Here is a 26,525-nt window from a genome sequence, read left to right on the forward strand (position 1 = left end):
GCACTGCCCTTTTATACCTCGTGTATGCAATACTATCACCATCTGAATACATGCGTATCACTACCCTGTGATCTTCTTCACCTCAGTGTAAAGCTGAAGACAATGGTTTCAACTGAATTAAATTTCTACTGTGGCTGATAAAATTATACATTAATTTTGTGTGTTGTTTACTGCGTAAAGCTCAGCTACAGAAATAACTACGATATAAATATATGAAGTATACAGGAAGATGCAAAACAAAACAAAACAAAACAAAAATATTGTGGTGTAACATGACATTTCATGAGGAATGTTGTTGTTGTGGTCTTCAGTCCTGAGACTGGTTTGATGCAGCTCTCCATGCTACTCTATCCTGTGCAAGCTTCTTCATCTCCCAGTACCTAGTGCAACCTACATCCTTCTGAATCTGCTTAGTGTATTCATCTCTTGGTCTCCCTCTACGATTTTTACCCTCCGCGCTGCCCTCCAATACTAAATTGGTGATCCCTTGATGCCTCAGAACATGTCCTACCAACCGATCCCTTTTTCTAGTCAAGTTGTGCCACAAACTTCTCTTCTCCCCAATCCTATTCAATACCTCCTCATTAGCTATGTGCTCTACCCATCTAATCTTCAGCATTCTTCTGTAGCACCACATTTCAAAGGCTTCTATTCTCTTCCTGTCCGAACTATTTATCATCCATGTTTCACTTCCATACAAGGCCACACTCCATACAAATACTTTCAGAAACGACTTCCTGACACTTAAATCAATACTCGATGTTAACAAATTTCTCTTCTTCAGAAATGCTTTCCTTGCCATTGACAGTCTACATTTTATATCCTCTCTACTTCGACCATCATCAGTAATTTTGCTCCCCAAATAGAAAAACTCCTTTACTACTTTAAGTGTCTCATTTCCTAATCTAATTCGCTCAGCATCACCCGACTTGATTCGACAACATTCCATTATCCTCGTTTTGCTTTTGTTGATGTTCATCTTATATCCTCCTTTCAAGACGCTATCCATTCCATTCAACTGCTCTTCCAAGTCCTTTGCTGTCTCTGACAGAATTACAATGTCATCGGCGAACCTCAAAGTTTTTATTTCTTCTCCATGGATTTTAATACCTACTCCGAATTTTTCTTTTCTTTCCTTTACTGCTTGCTCAATATACAGATTGAATAACATCGGGGAGAGGCTACAACCCTGTCTCACTCCCTTCCCAACCACTGATTCCCTTTCATGCCCCTCGACTCTTATAACTGCCATCTGGTTTTTGTACAAATTGTAAATAGCCTTTCGCTCCCTGTATTTTACCTCTGCCATCTTTAGAATTTGAAAGAGAGTATTCCAGTCAACATTGTCAAAAGCTTTGTCTAAGTCTACAAATGCTTGAAACGTAGGTTTGCCTTTCCTTAATCTTTCTTCTAAGATAAGTTGTAAGGTCAGTATTGCCTCACGTGTTCCAGTATTTCTACGGAATCAGTTGTAAGGTCAGTATTGCCTCACGTGTTCCAGTATTTCTACGGAATCCAAACTGACCTTCCCCGAGGTCGGCTTCTACTAGTTTTTCCATTCGTCTGTAAAGAATTCGTGTTAGTATTTTGCAGCTGTGGCTTATTAAACTGATTGTTCGTTAATTTTCACATCTGTCAACACCTGCTTTCTTTGGGATTGGAATTATTATATTCTTCTTGAAGTCTGAGGGTATTTCGCCTGTTTCATACATCTTGCTCACCAGATGGTAGAGTTTTGTCAGGACTGGCTCTCCCAAGGCCGTCAGTAGTTCCAATGGAATGTTGTCTACTCCTGGGGCCTTGTTTCGACTCAGGTCTTTCAGTGCTCTGTCAAACTCTTCACGCAGTATCGTATCTCCCATTTCATCTTCATCTACATCCTCTTCCATTTCCATAATATTGTCCTCAAGTACATCGCCCTTGTATAGACCTTCTATATTCATGAGGAAATGCCATGATATACTCTTAGACTCTTTGAGAAGTGGAAGATATTCATGTGAATACAGAGAGAAAAACTATTATTTTAAGATAATTGAGCCACAGTGGAGCAAAACGCTGTTGCTAGTCTTCTGTTTATGCAGAGCCAAGAATATATGAAGGAGCTGCACGAGTGGTGACCAGATGTCACATGGTGTTGTGTATGTGTTATTCTGTGCAGCCACTGATGAAAAGTATTATGGTGGCCCAGAAAGGAATAACAAAAGAGCCTGTATTAGCAATGAACATTATGTAACATTTAATGTATTGCACTTACTCTACTATAGATGGACATGAAAGGAGCAGCAGTCTGGTGCTTACAGTAAAGTACATTGTATTAATGGTTAATTTGACAACAAATGGTTGAAGTGATGGAACTCTTGTTATGAATCCTTTACATTGTTTGAGCTAAGTCATGAAATTTTCAAGGAAGAGGATCTGAGCAAAGTGAAGAATAGCATGACCAGCTCTGAAAGATAAATTTATAGGCTACTGTAGTATCCAGTAGATACTAGCACACAAACTGAATCCACAAAAGTTGTGTGCTATTCTGAGAGGATGTACGTAACTGGTAGGTTTGACACCTGCTGAGACTGCTACGCACATGACAAAATTGGGATTGGCCACTCTTGTATGCAGCATGTCAAATCCTGCAACACTGCGTAAACAAACTGTGCAGCTTCGACATAATAGAGGCACACGATTCCATGAAGAAATTTCTGGACAGCCAGCCAATGCTTTGCGACAGATGCCGAAGAAAAATTGGCAGTCCAGAGATGGCTGTATTCCAAATCAGACAGACTTTTATGAACAGGGCATATCGAAAAGTCTGACGAAATACAGTTACACATAGGTGCCAGGCCTAAGAACACTGCTACTTCTGTTGTAGTAGGCGTGAACAAACATCATCATTTAGTGCCACAATGGGTGCAGTGCCTGAGTCATAAACTTAACCCTATGACGTCACAGGTCGTCCTCATACCTCACTGAAAACTGATAATTTAGCATTTTCGTGAAACTTCCAATATTTCTCAATGACATCCAATTTCTTTTTCGAAGGACAGTAAAAGGCCAAAGCATAATCTTGGATGAGCATCTAACTTGAGGTGAACAAACAGTTGCAGCTTGCAGGAAATCTCTCTTGTCTACACTCAAGCAAATGATTTAGAAAATTATTTCCACATTCAAATTAAACAAATCTTTACTGCTGCGATGAAGTTCAACAAAGCACGTATAATGAAAATTCCATAAGGTTTCGGCAAGCAATGAACACAGGTGTAATATACACTGTCCAGTCACGTTAATGTGCCCACATGTTAAACGCCCCAATAAACATCCCCTGCAGGCCAAACTGTTACGAGACATGCGGGAAACGTGTCAACAACGTGCAAACGGCCCGATCGAGGTGGTACCGCAGATTCTTGATCGGCTTTAAATCCGGGGATTTGGTAGCCAGGAGAGCATGGTAAACTCATCCTTAGGAGAGCGTGGTAAACTCATCCTTCTGTTCTTCTGACAACAACGTACACTGCGAGCTGTGTGACACATTGCATTGTTCTGTTGGTAGATGGTACTGGGACATGGAAAAGCAAACTGCACACAGGGGTGGGCACGGTCCCAAAGGATACATGTATACTTGTGTTGATCCATTGTGGCTTCCAGAATGAGATCACACAGGAAGCGCCACAAAAAAAAAAAAAAAAAAAAAAAACAGGAAGCGCCACAAAAAAAGGAAAAAAAAGAAAACAGGAAGCGCCACAAAAAAAAAGGAAAAAAAAAGAAAACAGGAAGCGCCACAAAAAAAAAGGAAAAAAAAAGAAAACAGGAAGCGCCACAAAAAAAAAGGAAAAAAAAAGAAAACAGGAAGCGCCACAAAAAAAAAGGAAAAAAAAAGAAAACAGGAAGCGCCACAAAAAAAAAGGAAAAAAAAAGAAAACAGGAAGCGCCACAAAAAAAAAGGAAAAAAAAAGAAAACAGGAAGCGCCACAAAAAAAAAGGAAAAAAAAAGAAAACAGGAAGCGCCACAAAAAAAAAGGAAAAAAAAAGAAAACAGGAAGCGCCACAAAAAAAAAGGAAAAAAAAAGAAAACAGGAAGCGCCACAAAAAAAAAGGAAAAAAAAAGAAAATAGGAAGCGCCACAAAAAAAAAAGGAAAAAAAAAGAAAACAGGAAGCGCCACAAAAAAAAAGGAAACAGGAAGTGCCACGAAAAAAAAAGGAAACAGGAAGCGCCACGAAAAAAAAAGAAAACAGGAAGCGCCACGAAAAAAAAAAAAACAGGAAACGCCACGAGAAAAAAAAAAACAGGAAACGCCACGAAAAAAAAAAAAACAGGAAACGCCACGAAAAAAAAAAAACAGGAAACGCCACGAAAAAAAAAAAACAGGAAACGCCACGAGAAAAAAAAAAACAGGAAACGCCACGAGAAAAAAAAAAACAGGAAACGCCACGAGAAAAAAAAAAAACAGGAAACGCCACGAGAAAAAAAAAAACAGGAAACGCCACGAGGAAAAAAAAAAAAACAGGAAACGCCACGGAAAAAAAAAAAACAGGAAACGCCACGGGAAAAAAAAAAAACAGGAAACGCCACGGAAAAAAAAAAGACAGGAAACGCCACAAAACAGGAAACGCCACGAAAAAAAAAAAAAACAGGAAACGCCACGGAAAAAAAAAAGACAGGAAACGCCACAAAACAGGAAACGCCACGAAAAAAAAAAAAAACAGGAAACGCCACGAAAAAAAAAAAAAAACAGGAAACGCCACGAAAAAAAAAAAACAGGAAACGCCACGAAAAAAAAAACCAGGAAACGCCACGAAAAAAAAAAACAGGAAACGCCACGAAAAAAAAAAACAGGAAACGCCACGAAAAAAAAAAACAGGAAACGCCACGAAAAAAAAAACAGGAAACGCCACGAAAAAAAAAACAGGAAACGCCACGAAAAAAAAAACAGGAAACGCCACGAAAAAAAAAAACAGGAAACGCCACGAAAAAAAAAAACAGGAAACGCCACGAAAAAAAAAAAACAGGAAACGCCACGAAAAAAAAAAAACAGGAAACGCCACGAAAAAAAAAACAGGACACGCCACGAAAAAAAAAAACAGGACACGCCACGAAAAAAAAAAACAGGACACGCCACGAAAAAAAAAAACAGGACACGCCACGAAAAAAAAAAACAGGACACGCCACGAAAACAGGACACGCCACAAAAACAGGACACGCCACAAAAACAGGACACGCCACAAAAACAGGACACGCCACAAAAACAGGAAACGCCACAAAAACAGGAAACGCCACAAAAACAGGAAACGCCACAAAAACAGGAAACGCCACAAAAACAGGAAACGCCACAAAAACAGGAAACGCCACAAAAACAGGAAACGCCACAAAAACAGGAAACGCCACAAAAACAGGAAACGCCACAAAAACAGGAAACGCCACAAAAACAGGAAACGCCACAAAAACAGGAAACGCCACAAAAACAGGAAACGCCACAAAAACAGGAAACGCCACAAAAACAGGAAACGCCACAAAAACAGGAAACGCCACAAAAACAGGAAACGCCACAAAAACAGGAAACGCCACAAAAACAGGAAACGCCACAAAAACAGGAAACGCCACAAAAACAGGAAACGCCACAAAAACAGGAAACGCCACAAAAACAGGAAACGCCACAAAAACAGGAAACGCCACAAAAACAGGAAACGCCACAAAAACAGGAAACGCCACAAAAACAGGAAACGCCACAAAAACAGGAAACGCCACAAAAACAGGAAACGCCACAAAAACAGGAAACGCCACAAAAACAGGAAACGCCACAAAAACAGGAAACGCCACAAAAACAGGAAACGCCACAAAAACAGGAAACGCCACAAAAACAGGAAACGCCACAAAAACAGGAAACGCCACAAAAACAGGAAACGCCACAAAAACAGGAAACGCCACAAAAACAGGAAACGCCACAAAAACAGGAAACGCCACAAAAACAGGAAACGCCACAAAAACAGGAAACGCCACAAAAACAGGAAACGCCACAAAAACAGGAAACGCCACAAAAACAGGAAACGCCACAAAAACAGGAAACGCCACAAAAACAGGAAACGCCACAAAAACAGGAAACGCCACAAAAACAGGAAACGCCACAAAAACAGGAAACGCCACAAAAACAGGAAACGCCACAAAAACAGGAAACGCCACAAAAACAGGAAACGCCACAAAAACAGGAAACGCCACAAAAACAGGAAACGCCACAAAAACAGGAAACGCCACAAAAACAGGAAACGCCACAAAAACAGGAAACGCCACAAAAACAGGAAACGCCACAAAAACAGGAAACGCCACAAAAACAGGAAACGCCACAAAAACAGGAAACGCCACAAAAACAGGAAACGCCACAAAAACAGGAAACGCCACAAAAACAGGAAACGCCACAAAAACAGGAAACGCCACAAAAACAGGAAACGCCACAAAAACAGGAAACGCCACAAAAACAGGAAACGCCACAAAAACAGGAAACGCCACAAAAACAGGAAACGCCACAAAAACAGGAAACGCCACAAAAACAGGAAACGCCACAAAAACAGGAAACGCCACAAAAACAGGAAACGCCACAAAAACAGGAAACGCCACAAAAACAGGAAACGCCACAAAAACAGGAAACGCCACAAAAACAGGAAACGCCACAAAAACAGGAAACGCCACAAAAACAGGAAACGCCACAAAAACAGGAAACGCCACAAAAACAGGAAACGCCACAAAAACAGGAAACGCCACAAAAACAGGAAACGCCACAAAAACAGGAAACGCCACAAAAACAGGAAACGCCACAAAAACAGGAAACGCCACAAAAACAGGAAACGCCACAAAAACAGGAAACGCCACAAAAACAGGAAACGCCACAAAAACAGGAAACGCCACAAAAACAGGAAACGCCACAAAAACAGGAAACGCCACAAAAACAGGAAACGCCACAAAAACAGGAAACGCCACAAAAACAGGAAACGCCACAAAAACAGGAAACGCCACAAAAACAGGAAACGCCACAAAAACAGGAAACGCCACAAAAACAGGAAACGCCACAAAAACAGGAAACGCCACAAAAACAGGAAACGCCACAAAAACAGGAAACGCCACAAAAACAGGAAACGCCACAAAAACAGGAAACGCCACAAAAACAGGAAACGCCACAAAAACAGGAAACGCCACAAAAACAGGAAACGCCACAAAAACAGGAAACGCCACAAAAACAGGAAACGCCACAAAAACAGGAAACGCCACAAAAACAGGAAACGCCACAAAAACAGGAAACGCCACAAAAACAGGAAACGCCACAAAAACAGGAAACGCCACAAAAACAGGAAACGCCACAAAAACAGGAAACGCCACAAAAACAGGAAACGCCACAAAAACAGGAAACGCCACAAAAACAGGAAACGCCACAAAAACAGGAAACGCCACAAAAACAGGAAACGCCACAAAAACAGGAAACGCCACAAAAACAGGAAACGCCACAAAAACAGGAAACGCCACAAAAACAGGAAACGCCACAAAAACAGGAAACGCCACAAAAACAGGAAACGCCACAAAAACAGGAAACGCCACAAAAACAGGAAACGCCACAAAAACAGGAAACGCCACAAAAACAGGAAACGCCACAAAAACAGGAAACGCCACAAAAACAGGAAACGCCACAAAAACAGGAAACGCCACAAAAACAGGAAACGCCACAAAAACAGGAAACGCCACAAAAACAGGAAACGCCACAAAAACAGGAAACGCCACAAAAACAGGAAACGCCACAAAAACAGGAAACGCCACAAAAACAGGAAACGCCACAAAAACAGGAAACGCCACAAAAACAGGAAACGCCACAAAAACAGGAAACGCCACAAAAACAGGAAACGCCACAAAAACAGGAAACGCCACAAAAACAGGAAACGCCACAAAAACAGGAAACGCCACAAAAACAGGAAACGCCACAAAAACAGGAAACGCCACAAAAACAGGAAACGCCACAAAAACAGGAAACGCCACAAAAACAGGAAACGCCACAAAAACAGGAAACGCCACAAAAACAGGAAACGCCACAAAAACAGGAAACGCCACAAAAACAGGAAACGCCACAAAAACAGGAAACGCCACAAAAACAGGAAACGCCACAAAAACAGGAAACGCCACAAAAACAGGAAACGCCACAAAAACAGGAAACGCCACAAAAACAGGAAACGCCACAAAAACAGGAAACGCCACAAAAACAGGAAACGCCACAAAAACAGGAAACGCCACAAAAACAGGAAACGCCACAAAAACAGGAAACGCCACAAAAACAGGAAACGCCACAAAAACAGGAAACGCCACAAAAACAGGAAACGCCACAAAAACAGGAAACGCCACAAAAACAGGAAACGCCACAAAAACAGGAAACGCCACAAAAACAGGAAACGCCACAAAAACATTCACCAGATCATAATGCTTGTTCGCTGTTTACTTTTAGAAGCTTCACACCATAGGCAACAATGGCCAATGGCCAGCAATCTGATGGAGCATAAGGCACCACTTGTCTGAAAATGCAATCTGTCGCCACTTAATGAAGTCCAGTTGCAGTATTGGCATACAAATGCGTCGTCTAAGAACTGCAGTCGGCACAGGTACGTGAACCGGGTGCCCACTACGGAGGCCTACGCACGGTAGCAATCGCTGAACGGTCGTCTAGGAGACGATGTGCGTAGATAGCCTCTCGTTGCATCCGGGCAGTCAGTTGTTCGACAGCTACACGTCTACCGTATTAATCGAATCTTAGCCACACTCGAATCTAAGCCGCACCTGAAATTTGAGACTCGAAATTTAAGGGGAGAGAAAAGTTTTAGACCACACCTCCAAATCGAAACAAAGTTGGTTCATTGTAACATGAGGCACAATTGAGGTCAAGTGGATGAAGATACAGCTACAGTAGTTTGGTGCGAGTCATAACCTTAACAGTTAAGCTTTACCAGGTAGCCATTGTTATGTCAGGCGCTCCGTCCGTACGGGTACCCTTCCTTTTTCACGTCTGGTTCGAATCGATTGCTTATTTTTCTTTGATCTGATAAGTGCCGTTCGCTTTGTTATAGGTGTTAACATCGCTCTAAGCTGAAAATACATTACTGTACAGTGTCATGCATTGTTTGTCGCATTCTGATAATGAGTGTTTACAGTCTGTCGCCACTCGCAGCATATCTTGCTTTTGTGCACGCTACCGCCGCTTTTAAAAAAAAAAGAGATTGCTATTTGTTGTTACTTACACTGCTGCTTTATTGGATAATGATCAACAAGAACCAAATAATAGACTGCGTACGATAGAAGATGTTCCGAACGAGAGTTTAGCGAAAATTTTTCTCCGTTTGAAAATCTTTGCAGACGCCTCTTTAGTACATTACATTCTGCACAGAAATTAGAGTCATCTTAGATTTAAAAATCTAGTCAATTGCCGTGCTTCATTTCTGACTGTGTCAGTATTAGCATAAGAATAATACGAATATGAACATGACATGATATGTATATTTTTCCATGTTTGATGTTGTCTCTCTCTAGTTTCGGTTTATTAGGCAAAGAGAATTTAAATGAGATAGCAGCAAACACGAAAGAATACATGGTAAAATGTTTATATTCATATTATTCTTATGGTGAACAGAATACTGCATGTGATTCACAATTCATAAAAGTTCCTATTAGCAACCATCTCTTCTCACAGGTAGGAAAGAATTCAGAACGTAGAGTTGGCCATATTGACAAACATCCCAAACAGTTTTGCCAGTCGGATTTTTGTAGTACATTGAAATGCTGCTAGATTCGAAGATGAACAATACGGAATTTGTATTTACTTCGTCAGATAACGTATGAAAATGCAGTGATTGAAACTCGGAGCGGAGAAAAAAAGCTAGTCTTCCACCTTTTTTGTTTTAATTTATTTACTGACGCAGAGGTTTTGGCACCAGTATTTATCTTTGTGCCTGCAAAGCATGCCTGTGTAGCGCTACATATATTCGACAGCAGAACTTAGTTGTGGCGGCACCTACCAACATTTTTCAGAACTTCCGCTTACTTTGCACTCGATTCTAAGCCGCAGGCTGTTTTTTGGATCACAAAAACCGGAAAAAAAGTACGGCTTAGATTCGAGTAAATATGGTACTTGCCTGTGCACATCTCCACAGCCATCATTCACCTCTGTCATCTACGCCCCTCGGCACACCACAGTTGCCTCGGCGCCAGTTTTGGGTAGCACCATTTTGTCGTGCACGGTATACTTTATACACAGCAGCACGGGAACAGTTTACGTACTCTGCCATTTCATAAATGTTTCCACCCTCGGCCCAAAAGCCAACGATCGTGCCCTTTTGGACGTCGGATAAATCGCTCAGTCTCCACATTAGGACGACGACTGCACTGTTTTCTGCTTCCTGGACACCCTTTATACTCCCTCGACTGCTAGCACTGCAACCTTCCACTTCCGAGTGGTTACTGCATGATGTTGCTTAACACAGGCAGTGGTCACATTGATGGGGATAGACTGTGTACATGTAAAACTTTCAGTTGTTCAAATAACTTACGGGTTTGCTGCCGGGTGACGTCGTCGAACACCGCTAATATTTCGACAGAAGCACACCCTGCCATTCTCAAGGCACAAATGCAAGGAAGAAGAAATGTGCTAGCAAATTTAATACCTCAGCTCACAGAGGAGAAACAAGGAAGACACCCCACACAGAACAAGTGTCAACACAACCAAAACTAACCAACATCAGAAATATCGATAGTTACTGTTAATCAACAGGTGAGGTAGCACTGATTCTGTCCCTCTGTTTTTTGATGAGAGACAGAGCTGGATTCCAAGCAGCATTTAAACAAAATCCACCATCTCTGTTAATAAGGTTGCTCGATAGTCTGATTTCAACAGCTTCCTTAATAACACTATCCCAATAGCTGGACGTGCAAGCCAGAATCTCCGTGTTGCTGTATTCCATTGGATGGCCGGTGTCAAGGCAATGTTCTGCAAAAGCGGATTTGCCCGGCTGTTGTAAGTATGTGTGACGCTTATGTTCAATACACCGGTCTTCCACAGTCCTCATTGTCTGACCAACATATGACATGCCACAACTGCAAGGAATACGATAGACCCCAGCCTTACGCAAACCGAGATCATCTTTTACAGGCGTTAACAGGGCCTTTTCTTAGAAGGTGGTCAAAAAACACATTTCACATCATATTTCTGCAAAATATGGCCAATCCTGCTGGAAATGCTTCCTGCGTAAGGCAAAAAAGCCGTAGACTTAGGTGCCACTTCGTTGCTATCGTCACTCATCCGTTGCACAGAAGGCTGATGGCGCAACGCACGTTTGATCTGCCTCTCACTATAACCATTCTGACGAAAGGTGACTTCGATATGTGATAGCTCAGCTACCAAACTTTCAGGGTCTGAGATAATGTGGGGCCTGTGAACCAAGGTGTGAAGTACTCCTTCACGCTGAGCTGGATGGTGACAACTATCAGCTCGCAGGTACAAGTCAGTGTGGGTGGGCTTCCTATAAACAGAATGTCCCAACGTACCATCAGTCTTCCTTTTGACCAACACATCAAGGAAGGGAAGGCATCCGTTCTTTTCCCCCTCCATAGTGAACTGAATATTCCGGTGGATTGAATTCATATGTTCCAAAAACCAGTTTAAATTCTCACTACCACGAGGCCAAACAACAAAAGTATCGTCTGCATATCTGAAAAAATACGCAGGTTTCAAGGTCCCTGACTCCAATGCACGTTCCTCAAAGTCCTCCATAAACAAATTGGCCACAATAGGTGACAATTGGCTTTGAGTGACGATAGCAACGAAGTGGCACCTAAGTCTACGGCTTTTTTGCCTTACGCAGGAAGCATTTCCAGCAGGATTGGCCATATTTTGCGGAAATATGATGTGAAATGTGTTTTTTGACCACCTTCTAAGAAAAGGCCCTGTTGACGCCTGTAAAAGATGATCTCGGTTTGCGTAAGGCTGGGGTCTATCGTATTCCTTGCAGTTGTGGCATGTCATATGTTGGTCAGACAATGAGGACTGTGGAAGACCGGTGTATTGAACATAAGCGTCACACACACTTACAACAGCCGGGCAAATCCGCTTTTGCAGAACATTGCCTTGACACCGGTCATCCAATGGAATACAGCAACACGGAGATTCTGGCTTGCACGTCCAGCTATTGGGATAATGTTATAAAGGAAGCTGTTGAAATCAGACTATCGAGCAACCTTATTAACAGAGATGGTGGATTTTGTTTAAATGCTGCTTGGAATCCAGCTCTGTCTCTCATCAAAAAACAGAGGGACAGAATCAGTGCTACCTCACCTGTTGATTAACAATAACTATCGATATTTCTGATGTTGGTTAGCTTTGGTTGTGTTGACACTTGTTCTGTGTGTGGTGTCTTCCTTGTTTCTCCTCTGTGAGCTGAGGTATTAAATTTGCTAGCACATTTCTTCTTCCTTGCATTTGTGCCTTGAGAATGGCAGGGTGTGCTCCTGTCAAAATATCGGCAGTGTTCGACGACGTCGCCCGGCTGCAAATCCGCAAGTTATTTGAACAATCGATTCGCCGGGAGAAGTTAAGACCTAAAACTTTTAGTTGTTTCATCATATCAGCCCCTCCTATGACCACACTGTATTTTCACATTCAGTTTACTTCATCGGTTTCTTAGTGACTGGATACCTTAGTACCTCCCCTCACATATCAAACACCTATAATAACGTCACAACCGCAACACCAGATTGGATACGTCCACCGTTTTGGCTGTGCCTCGGCACAGCATGAAGTCTTTCTCAATTTCCTCCTCAATTTCAGTCATATGACTGTGGAGCAAATTATGCTGTAACTTGGGTCTTACCCAAAACCAGTCTGTATTCAATACACATTAAAGCTTTAGTAGCAGTGTGGTTTCAGTTGCCTGAAACTCCAGTTGTGTGTGTGTGTGTGTGTGTGTGTGTGTGTGTGTGTGTGTGTGAAGAAGACCTTAATGGCTGATAGCTTTATTTGTGGCAGTCTTTTTGTTGTTTCCTTCTTATAATATTGTTACATTCCACCCTGGATTTTCCATTGTTTGATTTAGTGCAGCTTCCCTCATTATGATTTTCCGGCCCTTTTTTATTATTGTTTTCTTCTTGCCATCTCATTAACTTCTCTCGGCCTATTACTTGTCACTCTCCTTCTGACATGCAGCTTCTTTCTATGATCCTTCTGTACTGTTATCACACATCTGTGTTAAATACGACTATTCACATTTGATAATAATTTAACGAGGAAATTTCTTCATGTTAATAATGCTGACACTTCTTAAACTACAGATATTCATTGCCATATGAATTGTCATCAGCATTATTATTTTAACTACTATCATTGTAATTATATATTGCTCATGTGCCGTACAAATTGTAATGTTTAGTCACTTAGGAAATCTAATATGTAAAACAGGGCATAAAGAACCCTATCCTGCAAGCTGAAATAAATCCATCAATAAATAAGTACAGTAATGCCATTAATTCGTTAAAGTGACATGCACACTGCAGCAGCCCCTTAAGCAGGCAAAACTGCACTGCCGGGCGCACCTAAACATCTTTGTTTCCCAGACAAACTTGCACACACTTGTCACCGAACAGCTGTCGTCCTACGGCCACAGATGTTCAACACTGCATTTCTCACCTGTGGTTCTCTAGAAAATTTTGCTAGATTTGATGTCCCCTATTCTGGTCTGAACTTTTGATCTGATTGTTCTATATTACATTATATAGGATGAAGAAAAACAAACTGCCATAATCATCAATGTGGCCAGATTGCTATACATATTCTCTACACAAGGAGTCTGTAGTGGCTGCCTCTGTATAACTTCTGTCTTTCCACACCTGTGAAGGTTATCCATCACCCATAGGATTCAGAGAACACTTTGTGCAAAAAAATGAATGAAGGAAAACTACTAACATTTCCAAATGTCTCAGACAGTGTATCTCACTCAGTGCTACGTCGGTAAGTTTGTACGAGGCGCATAGCCTCAGCTCTCGCAGGTTAGGACAGCCCTGGGAAATGGCAATCACTGTCTCATCCAGAAGGTCAGTCGTATACTGCATCAGCAACCGTCGCAGCTGTGTCAGACATCCAGGCCTGCAATTATAAAGAAGGAACATATGTAAGGGAGTTACAAGTAAGGACAGGTATTAAGGGGAAAAATATGGATATCCAATTATTTTTTTATAGTAATCCAATTACATGTATACAAATCTATCATTAAAGAGCCTACACATTAGTAATTGTAAAAGTACGCACATTTTTACTCTTAAAACATACCGGGTGTCCAGAAAAGGACTCCCTGATTACAAAATTAAATATCTCGAAAACAAAGATCGATAGAGGAATGCAGTAAACGGTATGTTTATTGTGAAAGCTGTAAGAAGTTTATATAGCAGTTTGAAATATTAGTTACAAAGGCTGCTAACAGATGGCGCTGTAATCGCCATACGTAATGCCTAGCATAAATAGTGATCCGAAGCCCAGAGCGATCAGTTCCACTATTGAAACGTGAAAGGAGGTTAGCGTACCGAAGGAAGAGATTAAAACCATGTACTCCATTGAACAACGCGTTTTTCTGGTGCTAGAGTACCACAGGTTAGAAGAGAGTCCTACGGCAACAATGCGAAGTTTTCAAGCACGATTAAATGTTCCAAAAGGACCCGATGCGAAAACCATTCGTACGCTCTTCGCAAAATTTCAACGAACAGGCAGCGTAACTGATGATCTAGTGAGGCATGTTGGCCGCAAGCAAACCGCAGCTACGCCTGAAAATATCGCCACAGTTTCTGGAATTATTCAGCGAAATCCAATGTCATCCGTGCGTAGAATTGCATCTGAGACTGGTTTGAAGCATTCCAGCATGCAGAAAATACTGAGGAAGAGCCTACACATGTTTCCATTCAAAATTCAAACGACCAGGCCATACCCGTACGGGCTGTGCAACAAAGGGTTGCCTTTGCTAATCAGATGCTCACAATGATTGATAGTGAATGATTTGATGTTGGCTGCATCTGGTTTACAAATGAAGCACACTTCCACCTGAATGGATACGTGAATAAGCAGAACTGGCGATTTTGGGGTTCCCAAAAGCCATATTGGTGTGAAGCGAAACCCCTGTATTCTCCTAAAGTTACGCTGCAGTATGCAGCAGAGGCATTATTGGCCCTTTTTTCATTCGAGAAACGGTCACTGGTGCACGTTACGTTGCAATTTCGGAACAATTTGTCGCCACACAGCAAGCGTTAGAGGATCGACCAGGTACTGAATGGTTTATGCAAGATGGAGCCTGACCACATCGGACGGAACAAGTGTTTCGCTTTCTTGAGGAATACTTCGAGAATCGAGTCATTGCTTTGGAATATCACAAATTTACTGGTGCAGGCATGGATTGGCCTCCATATTTGCCGGATCTGACTCCCTGTGACTTTTTTTTTTGTGGGGCACAGTGAAAGACATGGTCTACCCAAAGCATTCCGCCACACTGGACAAGCTTGAATCGGCGATCTCTGTGGCATGTGAATCCATTTCGGTTGAGACACTATGAAATGTGATGGCGAATTTCATTCTTCGCTTGCGCCCCCTCTGTAGTGCCAATGGTGAACATTTTGAAAACATTGTGCTGTGATTGTTTGCAAAGATTGTTTTCATACGATTATTTCACTTATGTATGCTAATATGAGCTGTACACAGCGTACAGCGCCATCTGTTAGCAGCCTTTGTAACTATTATTTCAAACTGCTGTATAAACTTCTTACAGCTTTCACAATAAACATATCATTTACTGCATTCCTCTATCGATCTTTGTTTTCGAGATATTTATTTTTGAAATCAGGGAGCCCATTTCTGGACACCCTGTACGTTGAGAGAGAGAGAGAGAGAGAGAGAGAGAGAGAGAGAGAGAGAGAGAGAGAGAGAGAGAGAACAGATGTGTTAACTGTATACTCTTACTAGCACAGGTTATGCAATAGTCCGCAGCTGAAATTCCCAGCAGCGACCACAGAGATAAAATTCTACATCTTTATAACAAGTAAATTCCTCGTGCCACCATTCTTTATGCTGTTTAACAGTAGAATCAGTCATCTTAGTATCCAAACTCAATATACACTAATTTCAGTTTACATTCTCCATCAGAACTCTATGTGAGGGCTCATCGGTATCAGTTTCGCCCGCTACATGTACATCATTTGCTCCTATTTCTTCATCTTTACCATCCCTTTCTCCAGTTGGGTTACCATTAACACAGCCAATCAATAATTTTTAGGCTATTATTTCACACAAATAAATGCATGAAACTGCAGAAATAGTAAATCATTTACAGCTCATGTAACCAAAGCTCACAGTCCACACTTTTTCAATCTGTTCAACGATGTACCAGGTGACAATGTGAGACACTACTGAACATTTTAAGTGATACTCTCCCTCTGTTTCTAGATGATGGTGATCAGACCACATCTCTGTAGACTTATCACATAATCCTTTTCTTAAGACCGCGTTATATGCAACAGTGCCGTGACGATATTAGTGACGGTGCAAAATTACTCTTCTCCACACCTGTTTCTTCAACCACGTGTTCTTCGAGAAGCATATTATAATATGCACAGTAAAGGATTTAACTGTCAACAATTAATGATGGACCACAAAATGTAGTGTTTGTCTATGATGATATTCCTTCTTCAAAAAGCAATTCAGGCTAGACCTTCATTCGAAATAATCCCGTTTGCCACAATGCGTAATGAATCTCTCCATAGGTCTGCTTGTGTCTGTATATGTGTGGATGGATGTGTGTGTGCGCGCGCGCGCGCGCGCAAGAGAGACTGTATACCCGTCCTTTTTTCCCCCCCTAAGGTAAGTCTTTCCGCTCCCGGGATTGGAATGACTCCTTACCCTCTCCCTTAAAACCCACATCCTTTCGTCTTTCCCTCTCCTTCCCTCTTTCCTGATGAGGCAACAGTTTGTTGATGGCGATGACGAATACACGCTTCCAATGTGCGTTCACCGCGATGTCGTCAAACATGGATGCGACCATCATGATGCTCTAAACAGAACCTGGATTCATCCGAAAAAATGACTTTTGCCATATGTGCACCCAGGTTCGTCGTTGAGTACACCATTGCAGGCGCTCCTGTCTGTGATGCAGCATCAAGGGTAACTGCAGCCACGGTCTCCGAACTGATAGTCCATGCTGCTGCAAACGTCGTCGAACTGTTCGTGCAGATGGTGGTTGTCTTGCAAACATCCCCATCTGTTGACTCAGGGATCGAGACATGGCTGCATGATCCGTTACAGCCATGCAGATAAGATGCCTGTCATCTCAACTGCTAGTGATACGAGGCCATTGAAATCCAGCACGGCGTTCCGTATTACCCTCCTGAACCCACAGAGTCCATATTCTGCTAACAGCCATTGGATCTCGACCAACACTAGCAGCAGTGTCGCGATATGATAAACCGCAATCGCAATAGGCTACAATCCAACCTTTATCGAAGTCGGAAATGTAATGGTACGCATTTCTCCTTCTTACACGAGGCATCACAATAACGTTTCACCAGACAACGCCGCCAACTGCTGTTTGTGTATGAGAAATTGGTTGGAAACTTTCCTTATTTCAGCACGTTGTAGGTGTCGCCAACCTTGTGTGAATGCTTTGAAAAGCTAATCATTTGCATATCACAGCATCTTCTTCTTGTCGGTTAAATTCCGCATCTGTAGTACGTCATCTTCGTGGTGTAATAATTTTAATGGCCAGTAGTGTACAACACCGTATATTCTTCTGTTGTGCTGCATTATATATGAATGATAGTAATGTTTTGGATAGAACCAAATAGTATCAAATGCCAATTCACAACAGAAGTCATTTAATATCAGTAATACTTAGTAGCATTTTGCTAGTTCAACGTATTCCGGTCCCTTAGCTGAATGATCAGCACATCAGACAACCATGCTGCAGGCCCGGGTTCTATTTCTGGCCAGGCGGGAGATACTCTTTGCTCAGGGTTTGGGTGTTGGACTGACTCATCATCATCATCATCATCATCATCATCATCATCATCATCATCAACACATGAGTCTCCCAACGTGGTGCCAACTGGAAGGACTTGCGACTCTACAGCCCAACTTCCCCATGTGGAGAGTCCTGGCCATCAATGCCATACGATCATTTCACTTCAGTTTTGTGGTGCCTAGGAAGCTTCATGCTGGGTTCGCTAGGCAAACATTCAAACAAATTGTATTAATGAATTTTATTACAAAAAGGAAAGATCCAATACTTAACTTTGTCAATTACACAGATGTGTTGCAAGTAAAGGGTGACATACAAAATAAGCAGTCCTCTTCAGTATAGACAATTCTAGTCTCTGCTACATAGAAAATATAAGCGAAGTGACAAGCTCCGACACTGCTATAGAACTGCCTAATCTTGAAGCTGCTATTAAACTGGGCCATCACCAGTCGGTCGCGGCACTTATGCTCTCTTCACGTAGGGGCCGCCGCTGCTGTCACACTGTTTTGCTGGAGAGGAGTGTCAGTGCGTGATTGGCTGACTTCTTCTCAGAGCCTTCCTTTCTGTGTCGTTACTGACCGGCGCGCCAGTGCTTGACTTTACACCGTAACAAGTTTGATCTAATATTCCTCATGTCAGTCATCCACATCACTGTTTGTAGGTCTGTACATGCACACAATCTGCAGATCGAACTCTGAACTGGGCTGCTTAAAAGGATGTACTGGCCAGAGTTGTTCACAGTGAGGTCTCATCATTTTAGCATCCTCTAGTAGGTGTGTACACATGTGGCCCTCGTCAGGGACAGCGAACGACAGGAAGATCGAAATTTCTGTCTCCCGCGTAGCTGTGGGGAGCGTGTCGAGCGCCAGGTGCAGTCGACACAGAGATGCTGCGGATACCACTTTTTCTTCACTGGATCTGTCTTTGCCCACATTATTATACTCAACGACCTGAATTGCAGTTTCATCACTAGCAATTACAGGAGAAGGAGCTACATACTCTGCCAAATAAAAATTAGGATGCTATGGACACATTCTAGCTTCTGCTGTCCAGAAGGTGGCACTTCTGAATAAACCACCACAGTGGTTAGTACTCCTGGCGAAATGTTTGCAAGTTAACACATGTAGTGTTAAATGATTCCACGTGACAGATAGCTTATACTATGTGGACAAGGAAGGAGTACCATTAACTGATTACATTATGACGTGTGTATGTAGCTTTCAATTCTAACAAATATGCTTGCTTACCTAACAAGGAGAGATCCACAGCAGTTGGTTCGCACCATGCAACCATTCTGGTATACAGTTGTACATTACGTACATAACTTACAGTTATAACTATCACAATAAACAATAGTGACTAATTAGTAACTGTAGGTAGGAAATACCACCACACCCTTACCTTTCTATCAAGTATTTCACTAGTTGGATGCAGCAAACATTACCCTCGTCTGTTACATTACAGAATGCTCGTGTCACCAGGAAACATGAAAAATTTTGAACCACTATTTAAAGTTGTTGTCAGTATTTTAACAATATTAAGAAAAGATACGTTGCTACTCACCACAAAGATGATCCATCAAGCTGCAGACAAGCATGACGAAAAGACTGTTACGCACAATAGCTCTCCACCAAAGCCTACACAAGCACAGCTCGTACTCACACAAGCGCTACCACCGTCAGCTCCCAACTGAATGCACTCTCACATGAACAGCAATTTAGAGTGGGGCAGAGAAGGTGGAGGGACAGCACAATATGGTTGCGAGAGAGAGGAGCACCATATCATGGGGTGACCAGGGACTACAGACTGCCACGTACAGGGGGGGGAGGGAGGGGGGAAAGGGGCTTTTAGGGGAGGAAGGCGTTTCGGGGGGGGGAAGGCGTTTCGGGGGGGGGGGGAAAGGCGTTTTGGGGGGGAAAGGCGTTTTGGGGGGGGGGGGGTTTCGGGGGGGAGGGGGGGGGTTTCGGGGGGGGGGGGGGGGGTTTCGGGGGGGGGGGTGTTTCGGGGGGGGGGGGCGAAGGCGTTTCGGGGGGGGGGAAGCCGTTTCGGGGGGGGAAGGGGTTTCGGGGGGGGGAAGGGGTGTCGGGGGGTGGGGGCGGGTTCGGGGGGGGGGGGCGGGTTCGGGTGGGGGGCGGATTCGGGGGGGGGGGGGGGCGGGTCCGGGGGGGGGGGGGGGGGCGGGTCCGGGGGAAGGGGGGGGGGGGGGTATCGGGGGGGTGGGGTATCGGGGGAGGCGTTTCGTGGGGGGGGGGGAGGCGTTTCGTGGGGGGGGGGGGGGGAGGCGTTTCGTGGGGGGGGGGGGGAAAGGCGTTTCGTGGGGGGGGGGAAAGGCGTTTCGGGGGGGGAAAGGCGTTTCGGGGGGGAAAGGCGTTTCGGGGGGGGAAAGGCGTTTCGGGGGGGGGGAAGGCGTTTCGGGGGGGGGGGGAAGGCGTTTCGGGGGGGGGGGGGAAGGCGTTTCGGGGGGGGGAAGGCGTTTCGGGGGGGGGAAGGCGTTTCGGGGGGGGGAAGGCGTTTCGGGGGGGGAAGGCGTTTCGGGGGGGGAAGGCGTTTCGGGGGGGGAAGGCGTTTCGGGGGGGAAGGCGTTTCGGGGGGGGGGAAGGCGTTTCGGGGGGGGGGGGGAAAGGCGTTTCGGGGGGGGGAAAGGCGTTTCGGGGGGGGGGGAAAGGCGTTTGGGGGGGGAAAGGCGTTTCGGGGGGGGGAAAGGCGTTTCGGGGGGGGGAAAGGCGTTTCGGGGGGGGAAAGGCGTTTCGGGGGGGGAAAGGCGTTTCGGGGGGGGGGAAAGGCGTTTCGGGGGGGGGGGAAAGGCGTTTCGGGGGGGGGGAAAGGCGTTTCGGGGGGGGGGGAAAGGCGTTTCGGGGGGGGGGAAAGGCGTTTCGGGGGGGAAAGGCGTTTCGGGGGGGGGGGGGGGGAAAGGCGTTTCGGGGGGGGGGGAAAGGCGTTTCGGGGGGGGGAAAGGCGTTTCGGGGGGGGGGAAAGGCGTTTCGGGGGGGGGAAAGGCGTTTCGGGGGGGGGAAAGGCGTTTCGGGGGGGGGAAAGGCGTTTCGGGGGGGGGAAAGGCGTTTCGGGGGGGGGGGAAAGGCGTTTCGGGGGGGGGAAAGGCGTTTCGGGGGGGGGGAAAGGCGTTTCGGGGGGGGAAAGGCGTTTCGGGGGGGGGGAAAGGCGTTTCGGGGGGGGGGGGAAAGCGTTTCGGGGGGGGGGGGGAAAGGCGTTTCGGGGGGGGGGGGGGGAAAGGCGTTTCGGGGGGGGGGAAAGGCGTTTCGGGGGGGGGAAAGGCGTTTCGGGGGGGGGAAAGGCGTTTCGGGGGGGGGGAAAGGCGTTTCGGGGGGGGGAAAGGCGTTTCGGGGGGGAAAGGCGTTTCGTGGGGGGGAAAGGCGTTTCGTGGGGGGAAAGGCGTTTCGGGGGGGGGAAAGGCGTTTCGGGGGGGGGAAAGGCGTTTCGGGGGGGGGGGAAGGCGTTTCGGGGGGGGGAAAGGCGTTTCGGGGGGGGGAAAGGCGTTTCGGGGGGGAAAGGCGTTTCGGGGGGGGGGAAAGGCGTTTCGGGGGGGAAAGGCGTTTCGGGGGGGGGAAAGGCGTTTTCGGGGGGGGGAAAGGGGTTTCAGGGGGGGGGGAAAGGGGTTTCAGGGGGGGGGGAAAGGGGTTTCAGGGGGGGGAAAGGGGTTTCAGGGGGGGAACGGGGTTTCAGGGGGGAAAGGGGTTTTCAGGGGGGGAAAGGGGTTTCAGAGGGGGGGGGAAGGGGTTTCAGGGGGGGGGAAAGGGGTTTCGGGGGGGAAAGGGGTTTCGGGGGGGGAAAGGGGTTTCGGGGGGGGAAAGGGGTTTCGGGGGGGGAAAGGGGTTTCGGGGGGGGGAAAGGGGTTTCGGGGGGGGAAAGGGGTTTCGGGGGGGGAAAGGGGTTTCGGGGGGGGAAAGGGGTTCGGGGGGGGGAAAGGGGTTTCGGGGGGGGAAAGGGGTTTCGGGGGGGGAAAGGGGTTTCGGGGGGGGAAAGGGGTTTCGGGGGGGGAAAGGGGTTTCGGGGGGGGAAAGGGGTTTCGGGGGGGGAAAGGGGTTTCGGGGGGGGAAAGGGGTTTCGGGGGGGAAAGGGGTTTCGGGGGGGGAAAGGGGTTTCGGGGGGGAAAGGGGTTTCGGGGGGGGAAAGGGGTTTCGGGGGGGGAAAGGGGTTTCGGGGGGGAAAGGGGTTTCGGGGGGGGAAAGGGGTTTCGGGGGGGAAAGGGGTTTCGGGGGGGAAAGGGGTTTCGGGGGGGAAAGGGGTTTCGGGGGGGAAAGGGGTTTCGGGGGGGAAAGGGGTTTCAGGGGGGGAAAGGGGTTTCAGGGGGGGAAAGGGGTTTCAGGGGGGGAAAGGGGTTTCAGGGGGGGGAAAGGGGTTTCAGGGGGGGAAAGGGGTTTCAGGGGGGGAAAGGGGTTTCAGGGGGGGAAAGGGGTTTCAGGGGGGGAAAGGGGTTTCAGGGGGGGAAAGGGGTTTCAGGGGGGGAAAGGGGTTTCAGGGGGGGAAAGGGGTTTCAGGGGGGGAAAGGGGTTTCAGGGGAGGAAAGGGGTTTCAGGGGGGGAAAGGGGTTTCAGGGGGGGAAAGGGGTTTCAGGGGGGGAAAGGGGTTTCAGGGGGGGAAAGGGGTTTCAGGGGGGGAAAGGGGTTTCAGGGGGGAAAGGGGTTTCAGGGGGGGAAAGGGGTTTCAGGGGGGGAAAGGGGTTTCAGGGGGGGAAAGGGGTTTCAGGGGGGGAAAGGGGTTTCAGGGGGGGAAAGGGGTTTCAGGGGGGAAAGGGGTTTCAGGGGGGGAAAGGGGTTTCAGGGGGGGAAAGGGGTTTCAGGGGGGGAAAGGGGGTTTCAGGGGGGGAAAGGGGTTTCAGGGGGGGAAAGGGGTTTCAGGGGGGGAAAGGGGTTTCAGGGGGGGAAAGGGGTTTCAGGGGGGGAAAGGGGTTTCAGGGGGGGAAAGGGGTTTCAGGGGGGGAAAGGGGTTTCAGGGGGGGAAAGGGGTTTCAGGGGGGGAAAGGGGTTTCAGGGGGGGAAAGGGGTTTCAGGGGGGGAAAGGGGTTTCAGGGGGGGAAAGGGGTTTCAGGGGGGGAAAGGGGTTTCAGGGGGGGAAAGGGGTTTCAGGGGGGGAAAGGGGTTTCAGGGGGGGAAAGGGGTTTCAGGGGGGGGAAAGGTGTTTCAGGGGGGGGGAAAGGGGTTTCAGGGGGGGGAAAGGGGTTTCAGGGGGGGGAAAGGGGTTTCAGGGGGGGGAAAGGGGTTTCAGGGGGGGGGGAAAGGGGTTTCAGGGGGGGGAAAGGGGTTTCAGGGGGGGGAAAGGGGTTTCAGGGGGGGGAAAGGGGTTTCAGGGGGGGAAAGGGGTTTCAGGGGGGGGAAAGGGGTTCAGGGGGGGGAAAGGGGTTTCAGGGGGGGAAAGGGGTTTCAGGGGGGGAAAGGGGTTTCAGGGGGGGAAAGGGGTTTCAGGGGGGGAAAGGTGTTTCAGGGGGGGAAAGGTGTTTCAGGGGGGGGAAAGGTGTTTCAGGGGGGGAAAGGTGTTTCAGGGGGGGAAAGGTGTTTCAGGGGGGGAAAGGTGTTTCAGGGGGGGAAAGGTGTTTCAGGGGGGGAAAGGTGTTTCAGGGGGGGAAAGGTGTTTCAGGGGGGGAAAGGTGTTTCAGGGGGGGAAAGGTGTTTCAGGGGGGGAAAGGTGTTTCAGGGGGGGAAAGGTGTTTCAGGGGGGGAAAGATGTTTCAGGGGGGGAAAGGTGTTTCAGGGGGGGAAAGGTGTTTCAGGGGGGAAAGGGGTTTCAGGGGGGAAAGGGGTTTTAGGGGGGGAAAGGGGTTTTAGGGGGGGAAAGGGGTTTTAGGGGGGGGAAAGGGGTTTTAGGGGGGGAAAGGGGTTTTAGGGGGGGAAAGGGGTTTTAGGGGGGGAAAGGGGTTTTAGGGGGGGAAAGGGGTTTTAGGTGGGGAAAGGGGTTTTAGGTGGGGAAAGGGGTTTTAGGTGGGGAAAGGGGTTTTAGGGGGGGAAAGGGTTTTTAGGGGGGAAAGGGGTTTTAGGGGGGAAGGGGTTTTAGGGGGGGAAAGGGGTTTTAGGGGGGGAAAGGGGTTTTAGGGGGGGAAAGGGGTTTTAGGGGGGGAAAAGGGGTTTTAGGGGGGAAAGGGGTTTTAGGGGGGAAAGGGGTTTTAGGGGGGAAAGGGTTTTAGGGGGGAAAGGGGTTTTAGGGGGGAAAGTGGTTTTAGGGGGGGAAAGGGGTTTTAGGGGGGAAGGGGTTTTAGGGGGGGAAAGGGGTCTTAGGGGGGGTAAGGGGTTTTAGGGGGGAAAGGGGTTTTAGGGGCTGGAGATCCAGGTTTGAGTCCTGTCTGGCATGTATTTTTGACATTCCCTAACGATTTCAATTGATGTCCACTAGCAGCTAATGTCAGTCATTCATCTGTGTCTCGAGGATAACTTTTCTTGCTGAGTTCTGACAGCACTTTACCTGGGAGGCGTTCAGAGTCATACTTAGGTTAAAGAATTAGGAGAGCAGCTGAAAAGAAGGGTGCACTAAGCATTCTATGCAGAAAAGAGAGACTGACAATACCTCGTGTCACTGCCAGATTCGTCACTGTCTTTGTGTGTCTTCTCTCCTGATAGACAGCAGGTCTATGGTGTGCCCCACACGGGGACTCCAATTCCGTCCCTGGCACTCTCCTGTTAAATTGACACACGAGGGACAGAACTTCAATAAGGCCAACACTGCCACAGAAGCACAATGTGACAGAATCAAATAATGTTGGTTATACGACAGGTTAGTTACAAGTTCCTACCTTAAGTCAGCATGAACAATCTCTGCCTTCCCTTACTGCGCACACACACAGTCACGAGAAGAATACAGCTGTGTTTAGTGGCCAGTTTGAAATAGTGCTGTCACACTGTTTTTGAAACAATGACAACAAAATCGACTACAAATTAAATGTGCCACATGATGCACAGCCTGACAGCGTCATCAAAGTCTAAGAGGCTTGCGAGGAATCTGCATTGTCTTACAAAACAGTGACAAGGTGGCTAAAAACTTTCAATAAGGGAAACCAAAATGTGACAGACGCTTGACAGCCCAGTTGTTCTCGTGTCAGTAAGGAAGTAGGGTACACTCATACTACGTTATCGCTCACTGATCGATACCAGATGGGTCATGAGGTGGCCCGGGAGACAGGATTAGTGCATATAACTGTCTTCATATTCTGAAGGAACTCCCGGGCACAAGAAAAATTCTATCATGACAGATTCCACACAGTCAAATGCAGAAATTGTCACGATATAACACTGCTCGTACCCACACAGAAAAGTACAGATGTGAAAGGCAGGCTTTTCTACAGGCTACTGTTATGCCAGATGCCGCACCGTCCGAATCTTAAGCACCACACTTGAAACCGATCAGATGAATGATGTCACTGCAAGTCACTGCGACAGTCTAAAGTGTCTCAGAAGCTCAGTAATCGAACATTACATCGCTTTTCGTGAGGAACTGTGACAGTGTTATCCTAACACGTACTGCTCCTCAACACATATGGTCAGTATGCTGTTTTACTGTTCTGTTTTGGAACAGAACTCTTTACCAGCTATCACAACAAAGCAGCAACACCGTTTGCAGAATCCAGCCACCATTTGCAGGACAGTGCCCACTGCCACTTGCAAACACTGCAAGGTGACACTGATTTGTTTTATTGATGAGGCTGGGAAGTGCTGTACCATACTTTCCATCTGTCTGACTCAATTCCTAAGACGGCTGAAGGATTTCGTGGCATTCACTTCAGAACTGTTCCAGAGATTAGTCAAGCAATTACAGGTATCCTACGACTTCCACATGACTAGCAACAGGTTGTACACAATGCTGGTGACTACTCAGACAGCGAAACATTGAAAGGTGTATCCTTTCTGTATCAGTTGTAAATAAAATGTTGTTCATGTCCATTATAATTATCCGGGCTGTTATGCTGTGGTCGGTTGATGACTTCTGTGTCAATTCCCAACGTTTCGTCTTCGACTGCGGGAGACATCTTCAAGGGGGTCCGTAGCTCGATGGAAGGTCCAACACACCCACTGGCTCGCTACTGACTGCCGCTAAATTCCGTGTCCGCGCGCTCCCGTGCCGCGGCGTGACGTCACGTGTTTTGAAAACGTCAGTGCAATTGGCCGCTGTCCGTCGTCGTCGATCGCCGTTGCCATCACCCAGTAGTGGACGGGTGGTACACATCATCTAACACCGGCATCCATATACTGTTTAATTTCACACCCTCCTCCTTTCGATTGAAATTATTAGGGTGTTTAGTGATTTCGATTGCCTCCCTGTAGAGCCTTTCATAATATCTGCTTGTGGCTGCTAGTACTTGCTTATCCTCGAAACGAATATTGTGGTTCCCTGGCTGGAAAGCATGCTCCGCAACAGCTGATCGTTCCGTTTCTCCTCTTCTACAATTTCCCTTGTGCTCCTCCAAACGTGTAGAAACAGTTCTTTTAGTGGTACCCGCATAAACATCTCCACAGCTGCATGGGATCCTATACACTCC

At 46.5% G+C, this 26,525-nt stretch overlaps 1 protein-coding gene across 3 annotated transcripts in view; it reads right to left on the reverse strand.

Annotated features, from left to right (window-relative positions):
* The window catches only part of LOC126428057 (uncharacterized), a 168,827-nt gene that overhangs the window by 20,003 nt on the left and 122,299 nt on the right, over nt 1-26,525 (reverse strand). For all 3 annotated transcript variants that reach the window (XM_050089934.1, XM_050089933.1, XM_050089935.1), the window contains one exon: nt 13,963-14,142. In XM_050089934.1, the coding sequence (XP_049945891.1) occupies nt 13,963-14,142 (180 nt within the window). The remainder of the gene's footprint in view (nt 1-13,962; nt 14,143-26,525) is intronic.

The sequence above is a fragment of the Schistocerca serialis genome, chromosome 12 (assembly GCF_023864345.2).
Source record: "Schistocerca serialis cubense isolate TAMUIC-IGC-003099 chromosome 12, iqSchSeri2.2, whole genome shotgun sequence".
In the NCBI taxonomy this organism is placed as follows: domain Eukaryota; kingdom Metazoa; phylum Arthropoda; class Insecta; order Orthoptera; family Acrididae; genus Schistocerca; species Schistocerca serialis.